Source organism: Harpia harpyja, unplaced genomic scaffold (genome assembly GCF_026419915.1).
Source record: "Harpia harpyja isolate bHarHar1 unplaced genomic scaffold, bHarHar1 primary haplotype scaffold_120, whole genome shotgun sequence".
Lineage (NCBI taxonomy): Eukaryota > Metazoa > Chordata > Aves > Accipitriformes > Accipitridae > Harpia > Harpia harpyja.
The window spans coordinates 90,053-104,247 of NW_026293192.1; the positions used below are offsets into that span (position 1 = coordinate 90,053).

The 14,195-nt window shown below is 58.6% G+C and overlaps 1 protein-coding gene and 1 non-coding gene across 2 annotated transcripts; one reads left to right on the forward strand and one right to left on the reverse strand.

The window, feature by feature from the left end:
• The first annotated feature begins 3,846 nt into the window (after positions 1-3,846).
• TRNAV-CAC (transfer RNA valine (anticodon CAC)) lies at positions 3,847-3,918 on the forward strand. The gene has a single exon. It is a non-coding gene; the product is annotated as a tRNA-Val (tRNA).
• A 461-nt stretch (positions 3,919-4,379) lies between these two features.
• On the reverse strand, positions 4,380-12,869 carry LOC128138235 (antigen WC1.1-like; the record flags this gene model as incomplete). Its single annotated transcript, XM_052779543.1, has 9 exons — positions 4,380-4,468; positions 4,869-5,006; positions 7,947-8,042; positions 8,775-8,912; positions 9,655-9,969; positions 10,596-10,910; positions 11,267-11,581; positions 11,668-11,988; positions 12,572-12,869. Coding segments are annotated over 9 exons (2,025 nt in total), but the record flags the coding sequence as incomplete, so codon positions are not given.
• Positions 12,870-14,195: the final 1,326 nt, after the last annotated feature.

A 14,195-nucleotide genomic window follows, 5' to 3' on the forward strand; every position in this document is an offset into this window, starting at 1 on the left:
GGGTTTCCCACAACAGGAATTGGCATAAGGCTATTTCTGTAAACCGATGTAACCCAGGGTAACCATATACATCAATTGAGGGAATAAGGAGATCCCTCCCATTGAGTCCTGAGGTTCAGAGCAGACCCCCTTGCTTTCTAGACTCCTCCTCAGAGAAGGGCCCAGGGGCAGCTGGATCCACTCTTAGTCTCAGACTTGGTCAATGGTTTATGTCTTGAAACGGATGAGATGTAGGGATTGTGGAAAAGGAAAGAGAGAAGAAGACAGAGAGAGAAAAAGGAAGAGAGAAAGATTTCACCCGTCCTGGGTCCAGCGTTGGTTCAGTCAGCCGAGGGGTCCCGTCCCGGTGGGCTTGCCCACCCGGGGCTTCAGTTTCTGTCCTTTTATCATCCTTGTCCCTCCTTCGGGCGGGCACCAGAACTCATCAGGTTAATGAGCAGTTTTTGAGCCTTTGGGCTTGGGGGTCATTTGTGGAGTAACTACTCCTTCCCTGCAGATGTGGCCATTGTTTGATCTTTGTATCAGAACAGCTTATCAGAACAGGGAGCTGAACACCCTCCAGCAGGCCCTCTCCCTCCTGTTGCTGATGCCTGAGCTGATGGGCTTTTCACCTTGTTTCCTTGCTGTGCAGGCTTTGTCTTTGAGCAGAACTTGCCCCACCACAATGTTTGAGACATTAACTCTTTCAGTCTCTCACACAGTACAAAACCAGTAACTCTTTTTATTGTAGTGCCCTGCAACTCCTCATGCCGTTCTCTTGTGGTGATGGCTCACCACAACCAGGGTGAGCCACCTCCATGCAAACATTAAGAGTGGATAAAATGGAACTTCAGTCCAGGGGCACCTTGAGAAACAAACTCTGGGAGTCAACCAACAGAAACCTCTTAAGTTTTACAAGAAGTGACTGGTCCTGCACTGGGGGAAGCATAACCCCATAAACCAGAGGCAACTGGAACCTGAGTGGGTGAGCAGTGACCCTCAGGAGAATGGCCTGGGCACTAGAAGGGACACCATACAGGCTAGTGGTGAGCACTCACCGTGAACAAAGCCAGCTGGTTAGGTGAATGTAGTAGGATGAGCGTGGCCACCCAGACATCTGGAGTTTTCATCCCTCTCCAGGGAGCATTGGTGTGGCCACACCTGGACTAGTGTGTCCCTTCGTGGGAATTCCTGCTGTAGGCAGGTGGGGATGGAACAGAAGTGTGCCCAGAGGAGGTCTGACAGGAGGCCCTGCTGTATTGGCTTTGTGTGGCAAGGTTTTGGTAACAGGGGGCGTTACAGCGGTGGCTTCTGTGAGAAGCTGCTGGAAGCTTCCCCTGTGTCCGACAGAGCCAATACCAGCCGGCTCTAAGACAGACCCACTGCCGGCCAAGGCCGAGCCAATCAGCGATAGCGGTAATGCCTCTGTGATAACATTTTTAAGAAGGAAAAAAAGTTGGGACAGACAGAAATGGCAGCCGGAGAGAGGAGTGAGAACATGTAAGAGAAACAACCTTGCAGACACCAAGGTCAGTGAAGAAGGAGGGGGAGGAGATGCTCCAGGCACCGGAGCAGAGATTCCCCTGCAGCCTGTGGTGAAGACCATGGTGAGGCAGATTGTCCCCCTGCAGACCATGGAGGTCCACGGTGGAGCAGATATCCCCCTGCAGCCCGTGGAGGACCCCACGCCGGAGCAGGTGTTTTCCCAAAGGAAGCTGTGACCCCGTGGGAACCCCGAGCTGGAGCAGGCCCCTGGCAGGACCTGCGGATCTGTGGAGAGAGGAGCCCACGGAGCAGCTTTTCTGGCAGGACTTGTGACTCCGTGGGGGACCCACGCTGGAGCAGTGTGCTCCTGAAGGACTGCACACCATGGAAAGGACCCATGCTGGAGCAGTTCGTGAAGAGCTGGAGCAGTTTGTGAAGAACTGCAGCCTGTGGGAAGGACCCACATTGGAGAAGTTTGTGGAGGACTGTCTCCCGTGGGAGGGACCCCACGCTGGAGCAGGGGAAGAGTGTGATGAGTCCTGCCCCTGAGGATGATGAAGTGGAAGAAAATAACGTATGATGAACTGATCATTAACCCCATTCCCCGTCCCCCTGCGCCATTGCGGGGGTTGGTAGAGAATCCGGGAGTGAAGTTGTGCCTGGGAAGAAGGGAGGGGTGCAGGGAAGGTGTTCTGAGATTTAGTTTCATTTCTTATTACCCTACTCTGGTTGATTTGTAATAAATTGAGTTAATTTTCCCCAAGCTGAGTCTGTTTTTGCCCATGACTGTAATTGGTGAGTGATCTCTCCTGTCCTTATCTCGACCCACAACCCCTTTGTTATATTTTCTCTCCCCTGTCCAGCTGAGGAGGGGGAGTGATAGAACGGCTTTGGTGGGCACCTGGTGTCCAGCCAGGGTCAACCCACCACACCTGCACTTTAGGTCCTGAACCCCACTTTTGAAGACCACTTCCATCTCCACACAACCCCAGGAACATGCTGACACTGGGCAATCACCATGCTCTCCAGGCAGCTCCAGATGCCCCTCCTAGAGGATGGGTGTCTTCAACATCACCTGTGGGAAAGCCCTGGGTACATCCCTCAATTATACTCATCACCTTACCTGTCACCAGACACTGAATGGTGACTCCTAAATCCAGTCCTATGTCTTTAAAAGGCTTCAAACCTGGAGCTTTTTACTCCAGAAAACATGGAGGAAGAGGAACTTCAGAGGTGCAGTTCCTCAGGCATCTTTGTGGAACGAGCCTCGCCCGAAAGCAGTGCACCGTGGGGATCCCATATAATTACAGAGATGCTATGAAAGAGGCCAGCTCTGAGCCACTCTTAGACACTTTTATGAGGGAACCAGGTGAGACAAAGTAGGTTCATGCCTCCGTTGAAGTGACACAAATCCAAACATTTGTGTATTAACATAATAACCACGAATGACAGTAATAACAGCCATAGTGATAATAATAATGATATTAAAAACAAAACAACAGAACAAAACAAACAAAAAGAACAAACCAAGAAATCCCACCCTAAACAAACAAACAAACAAAAAGAGCCCAAACCAATCTGGAATCAGACACTTTGTGAATCATTTGTGGAGAGAGGTAGTAGTTCCACCAACCCCACCCTTCTTCCACCTTCAGCTTTGGCAGCTGCGTGTGTCTGGCCTGCCCACTTGCCTTCACCACTCACCTTTGTAACTGAGGCCCCACACATATCTTGGCACTCCCACTGTAAGCTGGCACCCACCCCACACCTGGAGTCTACCTGGCCATGGAGGCAGGGAGAGGCCAGGTCCCCTCTGCCCGGCGCTGGGCACAGCTTTTCCCTGGGAATGTCCCCAAGGAGCTCTCTTCATGTGAGTGTCAGCCTGTGGCCTGGCAGGGGTGGAACTGGAACAAGGGCTGCTGGGGCAGGGCTGAAGTAGCTCAGCTGGGAGAGCGTTAGACTGAAGATCTAAAGGTCCCTGGTTCAACCCCGGGCTTCATCAATGATTTTCTCCTGTAGATTTTTGCAGACACTGCCTGCCTGCCTTCTTCCAGCCTGCCCTGGCCCTCCTTGCTCCTTCACCTCTTGCCAGAGCACTGCCCATGCACTGTAGCTGCAGATCTGCAGGTTAGAACGAGCCTTCCTCTTGCACTGCAAGCCCCCAGCCTTCCCCTGGACAGGACTCTCCATTCAGTGCTTCTTTGGGGTGGTCTCCAGCCATCCCTCCTTCCCTGCTCCACAGCACTTGGCATCTCTCCTTCACGGGGTCTCTGCAAAGACCCTGTCTCTCTCCTCTTTGTCATTCTCGATGGTGCACAGACTGCTCCCCTTGTCATAGATGCATCACGGGAGAAGAGCGTCTATCCTGCTGGCAGGCATCAAGGGGATGGAGCTCAGTGGAAGAGCGCCCGCTTCACGTGTGGGAGGTCCTGGGTTCAATCCCTGGCATCTCCAGGCAGGTGTGGGCTGGAGCTTGGGCACTGCTCCTCTCCAGGCCCTGTGGGCCTGCCCTGCCCACCCAGGGCTTGGCTGTGAGCTGGGCAGGGCTGTGGGACTCTCAGCTGGAGTTTTCCTTCCACCATCGCCACTGGCTTGAGCAGAGTCTCAGCTCAGGAAACCTGGATCTGCTGAGGTCAGGCACAGCCCTGCAGAGGTGGGACTGCTGGGGTTGTTGCCCACCTCTTCTTCCTGTGGTGTTCGGCGACTCCATCTACCCTGTGCTGGTAGGATCAGGGAGTCACAGGTCTGTCCACAGCCATGCACAGGCAGTGAGGGCCAGGAGATGGTGCCTCGGCTGCTCCCTGGCAATAACCCCCACAACCAAAATGGGGCATGAGACATGGACTTTCACTGCAGCGTGCCCAGCACCCTGGTGAGCCAAAACTCAGAGAAATAAGGCTGCTCTCCTATGGGCTTTAAACAGCCAAGCTCTGCCCAGCATGGGGCCTGCAGTGCTGAGACTTGGGGGTCTCACTGTGACCCCCCTCAGGCAGGTCCTCGGGAGCTGCAGGAACAACCACAGATCTGGGCTACAGCGACAATCTTGCTTTGCTGCAGAGAATGGACCCAGCCTGCAGGGCCAGACTGTTCAGGTCCCCAAATGCCATGAAACAGGCTCTTCCTGCTCAGGCCTGCTGCCCCCCTCAAGCACACACAGGCCTGTGGCTCATCTCCCCAAGGAGGAAGAGGAAAATGTCTGCCAGGTGCCAGAGTAAGGGAGAAATATTGCACCTGTGGGAGGGCAGAGCTGGCAGCAAGGTGGCACAGGACAGGCACTGGGTTCCTCTCCCCAGTCCCCACTTGGAGCACCTTGAGTCTGCACGTCAGTGTCCATAATGTCCATAGCCCCCACCATCCTGTGTTCAGACGATAACACCCCCCCCTTCTTTACTTCACTTTTATACCTTCCTTCTCTGAGATGCAGGACTGGAGCTTGCCCCCATGGGAGTTTTCCAGGGGCTGGAGGCTGTGTTTGCAGTGCCCCTGTATGTCACGAATCATCATGGGGGTCTCACCCTGGGAATGCTGCTCTCCAATGGGGTCTGCCAGCAGGAAAGCTCTGGGGTATGGGGCAGAGGGATACGTGTGCCTGGGCTTCTCCCAGATCCCCCCAGGATCACTCCAGGGGTGGAGGAGCTCCCAGCAGGGAATGGGGCAATGCTGAAGTGGGAGAGGATGTTGGCGACAGGCACCTCCTCCCCGCATCTCCTCTAGGGCCAGATCCTGCTGCTTGCAGCAGTACTGAGCTCCAGCAACTCCCCACAGGGAATCCTGCCACAGACAGCCAATGCACCTTCCAGCCCACAGCAGAGGAGCCTTTTGGGGAAGTGCCGGAGGGGTGTGGAGACCCACCAGCAGGAGCAGGGAGGGCAGTTTGGGTGCCAGGTCCTGCCCAGGTGTCACTGGCTGCTACATAAGAAGTTTCTCTGCCCATGGCCACTGGGCAGGTGAAAGCCACAGCCAAGGGAGAGGAACCCTGGCTCAGCTCCCAGCAGTGCCTCTTCTAGGGGAGGGACACAAAATCTCCTCTGCCATGGAAACGTGCCCACGTGAGCATCCTCCCAGATGAGCCCTTCTCCAGGCCAGGGACTGGACCACAGCTTTTGGCTGTAGCACACATCTCCGGGGGATCTTTTCTCCTCCCCCTGGCCCTCCAACAGTGCTGGGGGAAAGGTGCCCCCGTCCCCCCCTGCTCCCATCCCTCTTCTTCCTGCACACAAGTACCGTGCTGACACAAACCCAAACTGACATCCCTGGCGAGGCAGCAGGAGGGTGGGGGTGGGGGCTGGAGGAGAGCAGGAGGAGGGAGTCCCAGGGCTGCCGTGGGGCCTTACAACCTCTGTTGAGGAAGATGGCAGCTCAGTGCCTTGACAAGAGTGCTCAGGGTCTGCACGGGCCCAAGGCAGCAGGAGCAGCCCATGGAGACTGGGGTCCTGGCAGAGCATGAGGAGAGGGAATCCCAGCCCCGTGTGACCCAGAAAGCGGCTCTGCACCCTGTGCTGGGGCAGTGGGGAGCAGAGCTGCCTCCTAACCATGGTGGGAGGTAATCCATGGGCCATGTTCCCCCCTGGGGCTGGCTGGGGTGTTCAGGGCACTGCGGCCACCTCAGGGCTCACTTCTGTGGGGCCGCAGGACAGGGCTTACCCTGACACGGCAGCTCTGTCATGGCCTCTGCACTGTGGGACCAGCCTGGGGCAAAGAGCAGCTGGGAAACCCTAGGGCGAGGAAATGGGTGCTCCCACTGCAGTGCATCACGGGACCTATCAGAGAGCCATTTTGACTAGAAACTGCCTGTGGCCAGTAGGATGGAAATGTCTCTGTCAGCAGGATTATTCCCCAGCGACCATGGGCTCTCGCAGCCCCACAGCCTGACCCCAAGCCTGCTGTCCCTGAGACATGCCCATTTCCCCACCTCTGTGACTTTGTTCTCTTCTCCTCCTTCTCAGCCTCAGGAAGATGCCCTGACACCTGGGCAGGCAAGCACCAGCTCCGGGTCAAAGCTGAACACAGCTGTTGTATTATGAACAAAGATGATGCACAGCATAAAAATGGGAATAAAAATAGAGGAAACTCCAGGCGGTTTCTGCTGCCAATGGGACAAGGGACATGGTTCCCTGCTGCTCACGGCTCTCCCAGCTCCACAGACCTCTTCTCCCTCCTGGCTGCACCCAGCTGCACAGCAGGGAGGGGCTCTCATGGCCTGGGGCTCTGGGACTGTTGTGCACAGAGCTCCGGTGTCACAGCCCTTGTGTCCTCAGGGGGATGTGCCAGAGACACCTCTTCAGCATCATCATAGCCCATGCTCCCCAGGGACAGGGGCCACGTGTCTCCTTCAGCTCCAGGGACCCCAGCACTTCTCTGGGAGTGCAGGCTGGGCCCTGCAAGCAGCAAGGCAGGACAATGCAGTTCACCCCAGGGGGTCTATGCATCATCTTCCTCCCTGCTCCTCACCACATTCAGCTCCTTCTCCCACCCCTAGTCCCTCCAAGGAAAACTCCCGGGACAGGTTCCCCCTTCCCAGGAGGCTGGGGTCTCAGGACAGCAGAGAGTTGAATGGCACCAGGGATGGCACCCCAGGAACCAGCAGTGCTAAATTTGCCTCTCACCTCTGGGGGCATCCCTGGGCTCTGCACCCTCCTCTGGCTCCCTGGGCATTTCCCTGTCTCCCTGCCCAGAGGCAGCATCCTCCTCCGGATGAGAAACCTCCCTGGCATCATCATAGCCATCCGCTGGGTCACCTCCAGGTGGGACAAGAACATCTGAAAGGAGAGGGGAGCTGGTGACAGTGAGAAGATACGTCCTGCGCAGCAGAGGATGGGAAGATGTGCAGGGACACAGGTCTGGGACACTGGTGTTGGCAGCACCACAGGAGACCCCCATGTCCTCCCCATCTCCAGCAGTGACACTGAGTGACACTTCTGTCCATCACATGTCTTCAGGGAGATCAACTCCTTCTTGCCTCTGTTACCTGGTGCTGATCCCAGACCATCCTCCTCCTCGCTGACCCCAGGGTAGGGCTGCAGCTGGGTCAGGGACTCCTCTGAATAGGAGCCTGCAGAGATGCACGGTGGGTATTATGAAGTGAGCCCCACTGACCTGGCTCGTGGTCAGTGCTACTGAGGAAGGGGGACCCACAGAGGTGGGGCTGCATGGGGAGGAGGGCTGGGAAATCACCCTGCCTCCCTGGGGCAAACCCTGTCTCAAAGGTGCTCCCAGAGCTGCCCTAGGACAGTCCCTTCCTTCACTCCACGGGTGTCAGATGGGGTGCAGGGGCAGGAAGAGAGGGGATGTCCAGCGGGACAGGAAAAGCTGGTGGGGAGAAAGGTCCCCTCCCAGGCCCAGGACCTGGATCGTCTCCCCACAGACCACATGGCCCCAGCGTCACAAGGACCACGGGTCGGGGGAATTCAGGGAATCAGCCCTGGGTTGGGGCCAGGGAAAAGGGTCCTGCACGTGTGCCTCCAGGGAGGACCCTCACCCACCTGAGTGACCAAACCTCGCCTGCTTCTCCCACACTGGGCTGTAACCAATCTCCTCGTACACAGCCTCAGGGAACATCTCCTGAGCACTCCTGGAGCCTGGGGACAGAGGCAGGGCTGGCAGAGGGACAGGCAGAAGGGTAATGGAATCACACTGCGCTCCCCCAAACCTGTTCCTTGGGCCAGCCCAGGACTGGTCTGACAGCACAGCCCCACTGCACTGTCCAGGCACATCTGCCACATCCCCAGTGAGGGCAACATCTCTGTGGAGATTGTCTGGGGCAGCGTCCCCCTCCCATCGTCCCTTCAGAGACAGTGCTCATGCCCCTCTGGCCCCAGGGTCATGCACCCCTTGTCTGACCCTGGAGCAGCTCCCATGTTTCCTCCACCTGGAGCTTTCCCCTATCTGCCCCACGGGTCTAGAGTAGGGCGCATGTCCTGCCAGGGGGTGGGCAGAGGGGACAGCCTGGGGGCCTGACACCGAGGGGATGGACCCTGCTGCCCTGCACTCCTCCCATCATCTCCCTTGTCCCAGAGCCCCCCCCCAGCACTACCCAGACCACTGCCAGCCTTGGCCATCTCCTCTCTGCTCACATGTCCCCCAGCCCCGCTCTGACATTTTTCTCCTCGTCCTATCATTACATCCCCCCACCTCTGGGCTCTCTCCACCCCTTGCTGCTGGTGCCCCATGGCCAGGCAGTCAATGGGGTGGTGCATGGGACAGGTGGCAGCACACGGTCTCATCCCCCCAGCTCTGCCTGTGCCCCTCACTGACACCCTGCAGCCCTTCCAGGAGGTATCTCCCCCTGGGACCGCTGTGGAAAGACCAACCTCTGCGCCCAGCCCTGGTGCTTAGTGCTTGCCCAGCCAGGAGGGCCAGGAGCAGGCAGAGAAGGGCCCCCAGGATGATGCAGATGATGACAGGCACTGAGACTCTCCTGCTGCCAGTTAGACGGCCCCGGGGGGAATCTGTGTGGGCAAGAATACGGAAAGGCCAGCACCAGGCCTGGGTGAGGTGGAAAAAGCACCATTCCTGACGCCCATCACACAAGGCAGCAGGGGGTGGATGGCCCCAGGGATGAGCGATGGAGAAGCTTCTACCCTGATGAGTAAATTACAACCTTCCCTAGCCCCCTCACCACCAGACCAGTGCCTTCTCCTGGGAGTTTCACACCTCAGCAAGGAGCCCCATCCACCCAGCTGTGGGTCACAGTCTGGCCCTGGGGATACCCAGCCGCAGGGGGACATCAAGTTACCTGCTTGGGTTGGGGATGCTGCTGTCCTGGGTGTAGCTGAAGAAGAGGAAAAGGAGAGCTGGGCTGAGAAGGTGGGTGTGCGAGTACCGGGGAGCCTCCTCCCCAACACACTGTGTGTGTGTCTGTGGATGTCCCTGACACATCCCACCCAAATTGCCCCTCCTGTAGTGCTAGAAAGAGAGGCCAGGAAAGGGCTCAGTGCCTCTGCTCCGGGTGGCAGGCAGGAGGGCACAGGCAGCCCAGGGGATAACCCTGGGGCTGCAGGGTCCCACGGACAATGGCCAGAACACATCCAGTTCCACCGAGGCTGCTCCCACTTGGCACCAGGCTCCTGCACTCTGCAGGAACATTCTTGCTCTTGGGAGGTCAGAGGCCATGCCAGGACCAAAGGGGCAAAAGGTCTTCCCCAGCACCCTGCCAATACCCGAGCAAGGGGTCCCAGTCCTGCCACTCACCTGAGCAGTTCACCGCAGCATCTTCCTTATGCCGGCAAGCACCACCATCCCCAGGCCGGGCCCAGCAGTCCTGCAGAGACAGCTCTGTCCCCCGGCACTCCACCTGCTCCAGCCAGATGGGGCCCGTCCCCATCCCAAATGCAGCCTCATGCAGGGCAGACACCGCGGGGCCGCAGCCCAGCTGCCTGCACGCCACCTCAGCATCCCGCATGTCCCAGGAGTCGTCGCACACCGTCCCCCAAGAGCCACGGTGCCAGACCTCCACTCTGCCTGAGCACCTGTCCTCACCTCCCACAGCACGAATCTTCTCCCTGTCTGGAGAAGGCAAAGACCTCCCATGGCACTGAGACAGCAGGCAGAGCCCTGCCAGACAAGGAGCATCCACAGAGGAGCAGCTCCCTACCTGTGCACCTCGTGGAGTTGGGGCACGGGGCCAGCGGGATCGAGGGCATTTCTGGGCGTCTCCCTGAAGAAGGAAACACTGTGGTGAAAGGGCTGGTTCGGGAGATGGTGCAGAAGAGAGCAGGACTGATCTCTGCTTGTGCCTCCCTCTGCCATCTCGATCACGGCAGCAACTGAACCCTGCTCATTGAGGGGACATGCACAGGACTGTGGGGGGACCCCAACTGCTCAGCCCCAAAAGGTCCCTGTTTAACAGAGCAGCAGGAGCGTGTGTGTGAAGGGGAGGCTCTTCTGAACCCTGTCTGGTCTTTTCTGAGACCTCACCTGCAGATGCCTCTGCCTCCCCCAGGCGCTGCTGGCAACCTGGGTGGCAACTGCTGCTGGACGTGTGTGGCTGTGATGGCTTTTCTGCCACCAGCAGCAGAAGGGACTGACATGGAAAGGAAAAGCCCCTCCAAGCTCTTTCTCTGCATTTGCCTGTGCTCAACAGGGAACAGGAGCTGGAGTGACACTGGGGTGCCCAGGTGGCTCAGAGTTACCATTGCAGGTGATGTGGATCTCCTCTCGTGGGTCTTCACATGACTGTGGGTTCCAGGGAGCAGAGGGACACTGCCAGAAGGAGCTGGTTTTCTCCCCACACTGCATGTTATCCAGCCACGTAGGGCCAGACACCCTTCTATAAGGCAGCTGTGTTTCCAGGGATCCTCCGTCCCCACAGCCCAGCTCCTTGCATGCCAGCGACACCGTGTCGAGAGTCATCAAGTTGGAGCAAATGCTGCCCCACGTCCCGTTGTAGAAAACCTGCAGGCGCCCGGAGCAGCCATCACTGTTCTCCAGCCTCAGGGCCACGAACTCTGGGAGGAAAGGCACCAAGAGGGAACAGGCTGGTCTGGGGCTGTGGGAGCCAGGACACCTCTGCACCCCCCAGGCCCACAGCTGGGTAGGGCCATGGCCAGTACGTCCCCCTTGCACCCAAGGGTAGAGAGAAGCCCCTGATGGACAGACACCCTGCCCTTCCTGCTAACCCTCAGGGATGGCTGAGCTCCCCAGGGACCCTCAGTAGGACCGAGGGTACCCGTGCATGGGTGACCACAGGACATGCTCTGGCAGGAGCTGAGAGGCAGCCAGGGACAGCCTTGGCCATGCCCGTCTCTCCTTGTGTCCTGGCCTCCGTGAGAGCCAGGCTCCCACTACAGCTCCCACCACAGACCTGAGCAGATGACTCCCGCATCCTCTTTGTGCCCGCAGTCGTGCTGCCCCCAGGGCCTGGCAGGGCAGTCCCAGAGAGCAGCTTCGGCCCCAGAGCAGTTCACGCCATCCAGCCAGATCTGCCCGGAGCCTTCCCCGAACTGAGCGGAGCCGGCTGCCTCCACTGCCCCTCCACAGCCCAGCTGGTGGCAAACGACGGCGGCATCAGACAGGTCCCAGCCATCGTCACAGACAGTCCCCCAGATGCCCTGGTAGTAGATCTCCACTCTCCCAGCACAGCACCTGGACCCGTTCACCAGCCGGACCCTCCGGCTCCCTGTAGTGGGCAGAAACCCCAGTTGCTGTCAGGGGCCGGCTGCCCACCCACCCCATCACCTGGGGGGCCCGTGCAGCGCCGCTCACCCCAGCAGATGACTCCCACGTCCTCCACAACCCCTGCCGCCAGTGCACTCTCGGGCAGGGAGGTGTTGCAGAGGGCCAGGCTGGCCTCGTGCCCTGTGCACCGGACCCCTCGCAGCCCCACAGGGCCGGTCCCTCGCTCAGGCTTTGGGGGGTTGTAGGCTGTCCCTGCCTCTCCGCACCGCAGCTGCCGGCACACCACGCTGGCCTCCTGCATGTCCCACTGGTCATCCAGGACTCTGCCCCATGTCCCGTTCTGGAAGATCTCCACTCGTCCATCGCACCGGCTCCCTCCACCCACCAGCCGCAGGGATGCAAAGCCGGCTGAGCCTGGGGAGAGCAGAGATGCCACGGCCATTGGTGGCACTGGGGAGCATGGCATCCTTCAGGGAGCGGGGCGAGGGGGGATTTTCCCACCAAACACAACAAGATTGAGCCTTTTGCTGATGAGAAGCGAGGGCAAAACCTGGGTCCCCTCTGCAGCTCACAGCCAGGTCTGCTGCTGCTGGGGGCACCCAGGCACCTGCTGCCTGGCTGGTGGGATGAGGCTCTGCAGAGCTCTCTCTGGGGATGGGATGCAGTTGTCTGCAGCCAGAGGGATGGAGCACAGCCCTGCAGCCCTGCTCTGGCCTTGTCCCACAGTAGGAGAATGGAGGAGCCCAGGCCTGGTGGAGTGCCGGGGCCTAAGCCACTGCCCTGGGGGCAGATGCCTGCCTCCGTTCAGCCCTCAGCTCTCCCAAAGTAGAGCGGTCACTCTGAGCAGGCAAAGCCCTCCAGATGGCTCCTGGGGAAGCCAGGGTTTCTCCAGGAGAAATTCAGCCTTGCACTGCTGTGGGACCCCTGCTTTGGGTGGCCACGTCACACACAAAGGGCAAATGGTGTTATGCAGCATTTTTCCAGCACTCACCTGCGCAAACGACAGCAGCGTTGTTCCCGTGGGAGCATGGTGAGGCCCCCAGGGTGATCACTGGGCATTGTCCCAGATGGGCTTCTGTACCGTCACAGTGGAATGAGTCTCTCCAGACAGGGCCAGTCCCTCTCCCAAAATGCTCTCCTCCAGGAACGGACTCAGCAAACCCACAGTTGAGTTGACGACAGAGAACGTGGGCATCCGAGAGATCCCAGTGGGAGGCACAGAGGGTCCCCCAGGTCCCCAGCACCTGGACCTCTACCCTCCCTGCACACGCTGTGCTGCTGTTCACCAGCCTGAACCCTGTGTATTCTGGGGACAGAGGAGGAGGAGAGAGGGTGGATTGGTGCTCCTGTACCCTCAGTAGCTGGCGGAGAGGCTAGATGGACAGCATGCCTTTCTTCTTCTGCACTATTTTCATGCTGCAGACAATCCCATCATCCCTCCTGTCCTCACACCTGGCCCAGCACGGTCCTTGATCTGTTCCCCAACCCCTGGCACAGCCCTAGTGTTCAGCACCCCTCCCTGAGTCCTTACGTGTGCAGGTGACAACAGCGCTGTTCGCGTGGGTGCAGGGCTGGTCCCTGGAGGACCCTCTGCGGCAGGAGAAGAGGCGGGATTCATTCCCCACACACTGCAGCTCTCCATCCCAGATGGGACTGACCCCTTCTCCAAAGTGAGCTGGGCCAGCGACAGGCAGGGCCACGCCGCACTGCAACTCCCTGCAGACCACATCAGCAGCTTTGGGACTAAAATGTGAATCACAGACACTTTTCCACTGGTCCCTGTCTTGGATCTCCACACGTCCTGAGCAGCGGCTCTTCCCTTCCACCAGCCGGACAAATTCTGGAAAAAAACCAAAACAACTGGGAGTTCCCAGAGCCCTCTGGCAGTTAAATGCCCAAGTCTCACATCACCGCCAAGCAACCTATGACCAAACTGCCCATTGCACATTGCAGAGAAAGTTGTTGGGGGAGTGTTTGTGACATAGGCACATCCAGACCCCCACGCACCCCATCTCTACACAATCACAGCACTCATGGGCATGTGTCTGTCGCAGACTCACAGCCACAGGCACTCCTCAGACAAACTGCTTCCACTCAAGGTCCCCTGCGTTGCCTGGTGTGGTCTCCCCAGCACTGCAGTAGTGTCAGCAGTTTGGATCCAGGAGAACTGGCCCAGATGATAATGACTGCTGCAGCCTGCTCAGCCTCTGCAGAGATTGGGACCAGGCAGGACCATCACCCTGATGCAACCGGAAGCACCCCCTGATCCCAGGGGTGTTCCTGGGGTGTTGGAACGATCATTTTAGGCAGAAGATGTCACAGAGCACAGAAATGGTGCAGCTGCCATCATGCCTGGTGCCTGTCCAGATCCCTTTGATGTCTGCTCGGGGGGAGGGTGTCCTCAGTCAGGGACACAGTGCTCTGCCTGGAGGTGTCCACAACCCAGATGGATGGCCGGACAGAGGGGCAGGAGACTCCCACTGGGTCCATGCCAGCTCTCAGAGACCAGCAGGCACAGATGAGGATCAGTAACTGCTGCCAAAGCCCCCATGACATGAGGCAGCACGGGGAACCATGGGCAGGCAGGAGGGCTTGGGCAGTTCATCAGTGCTGCC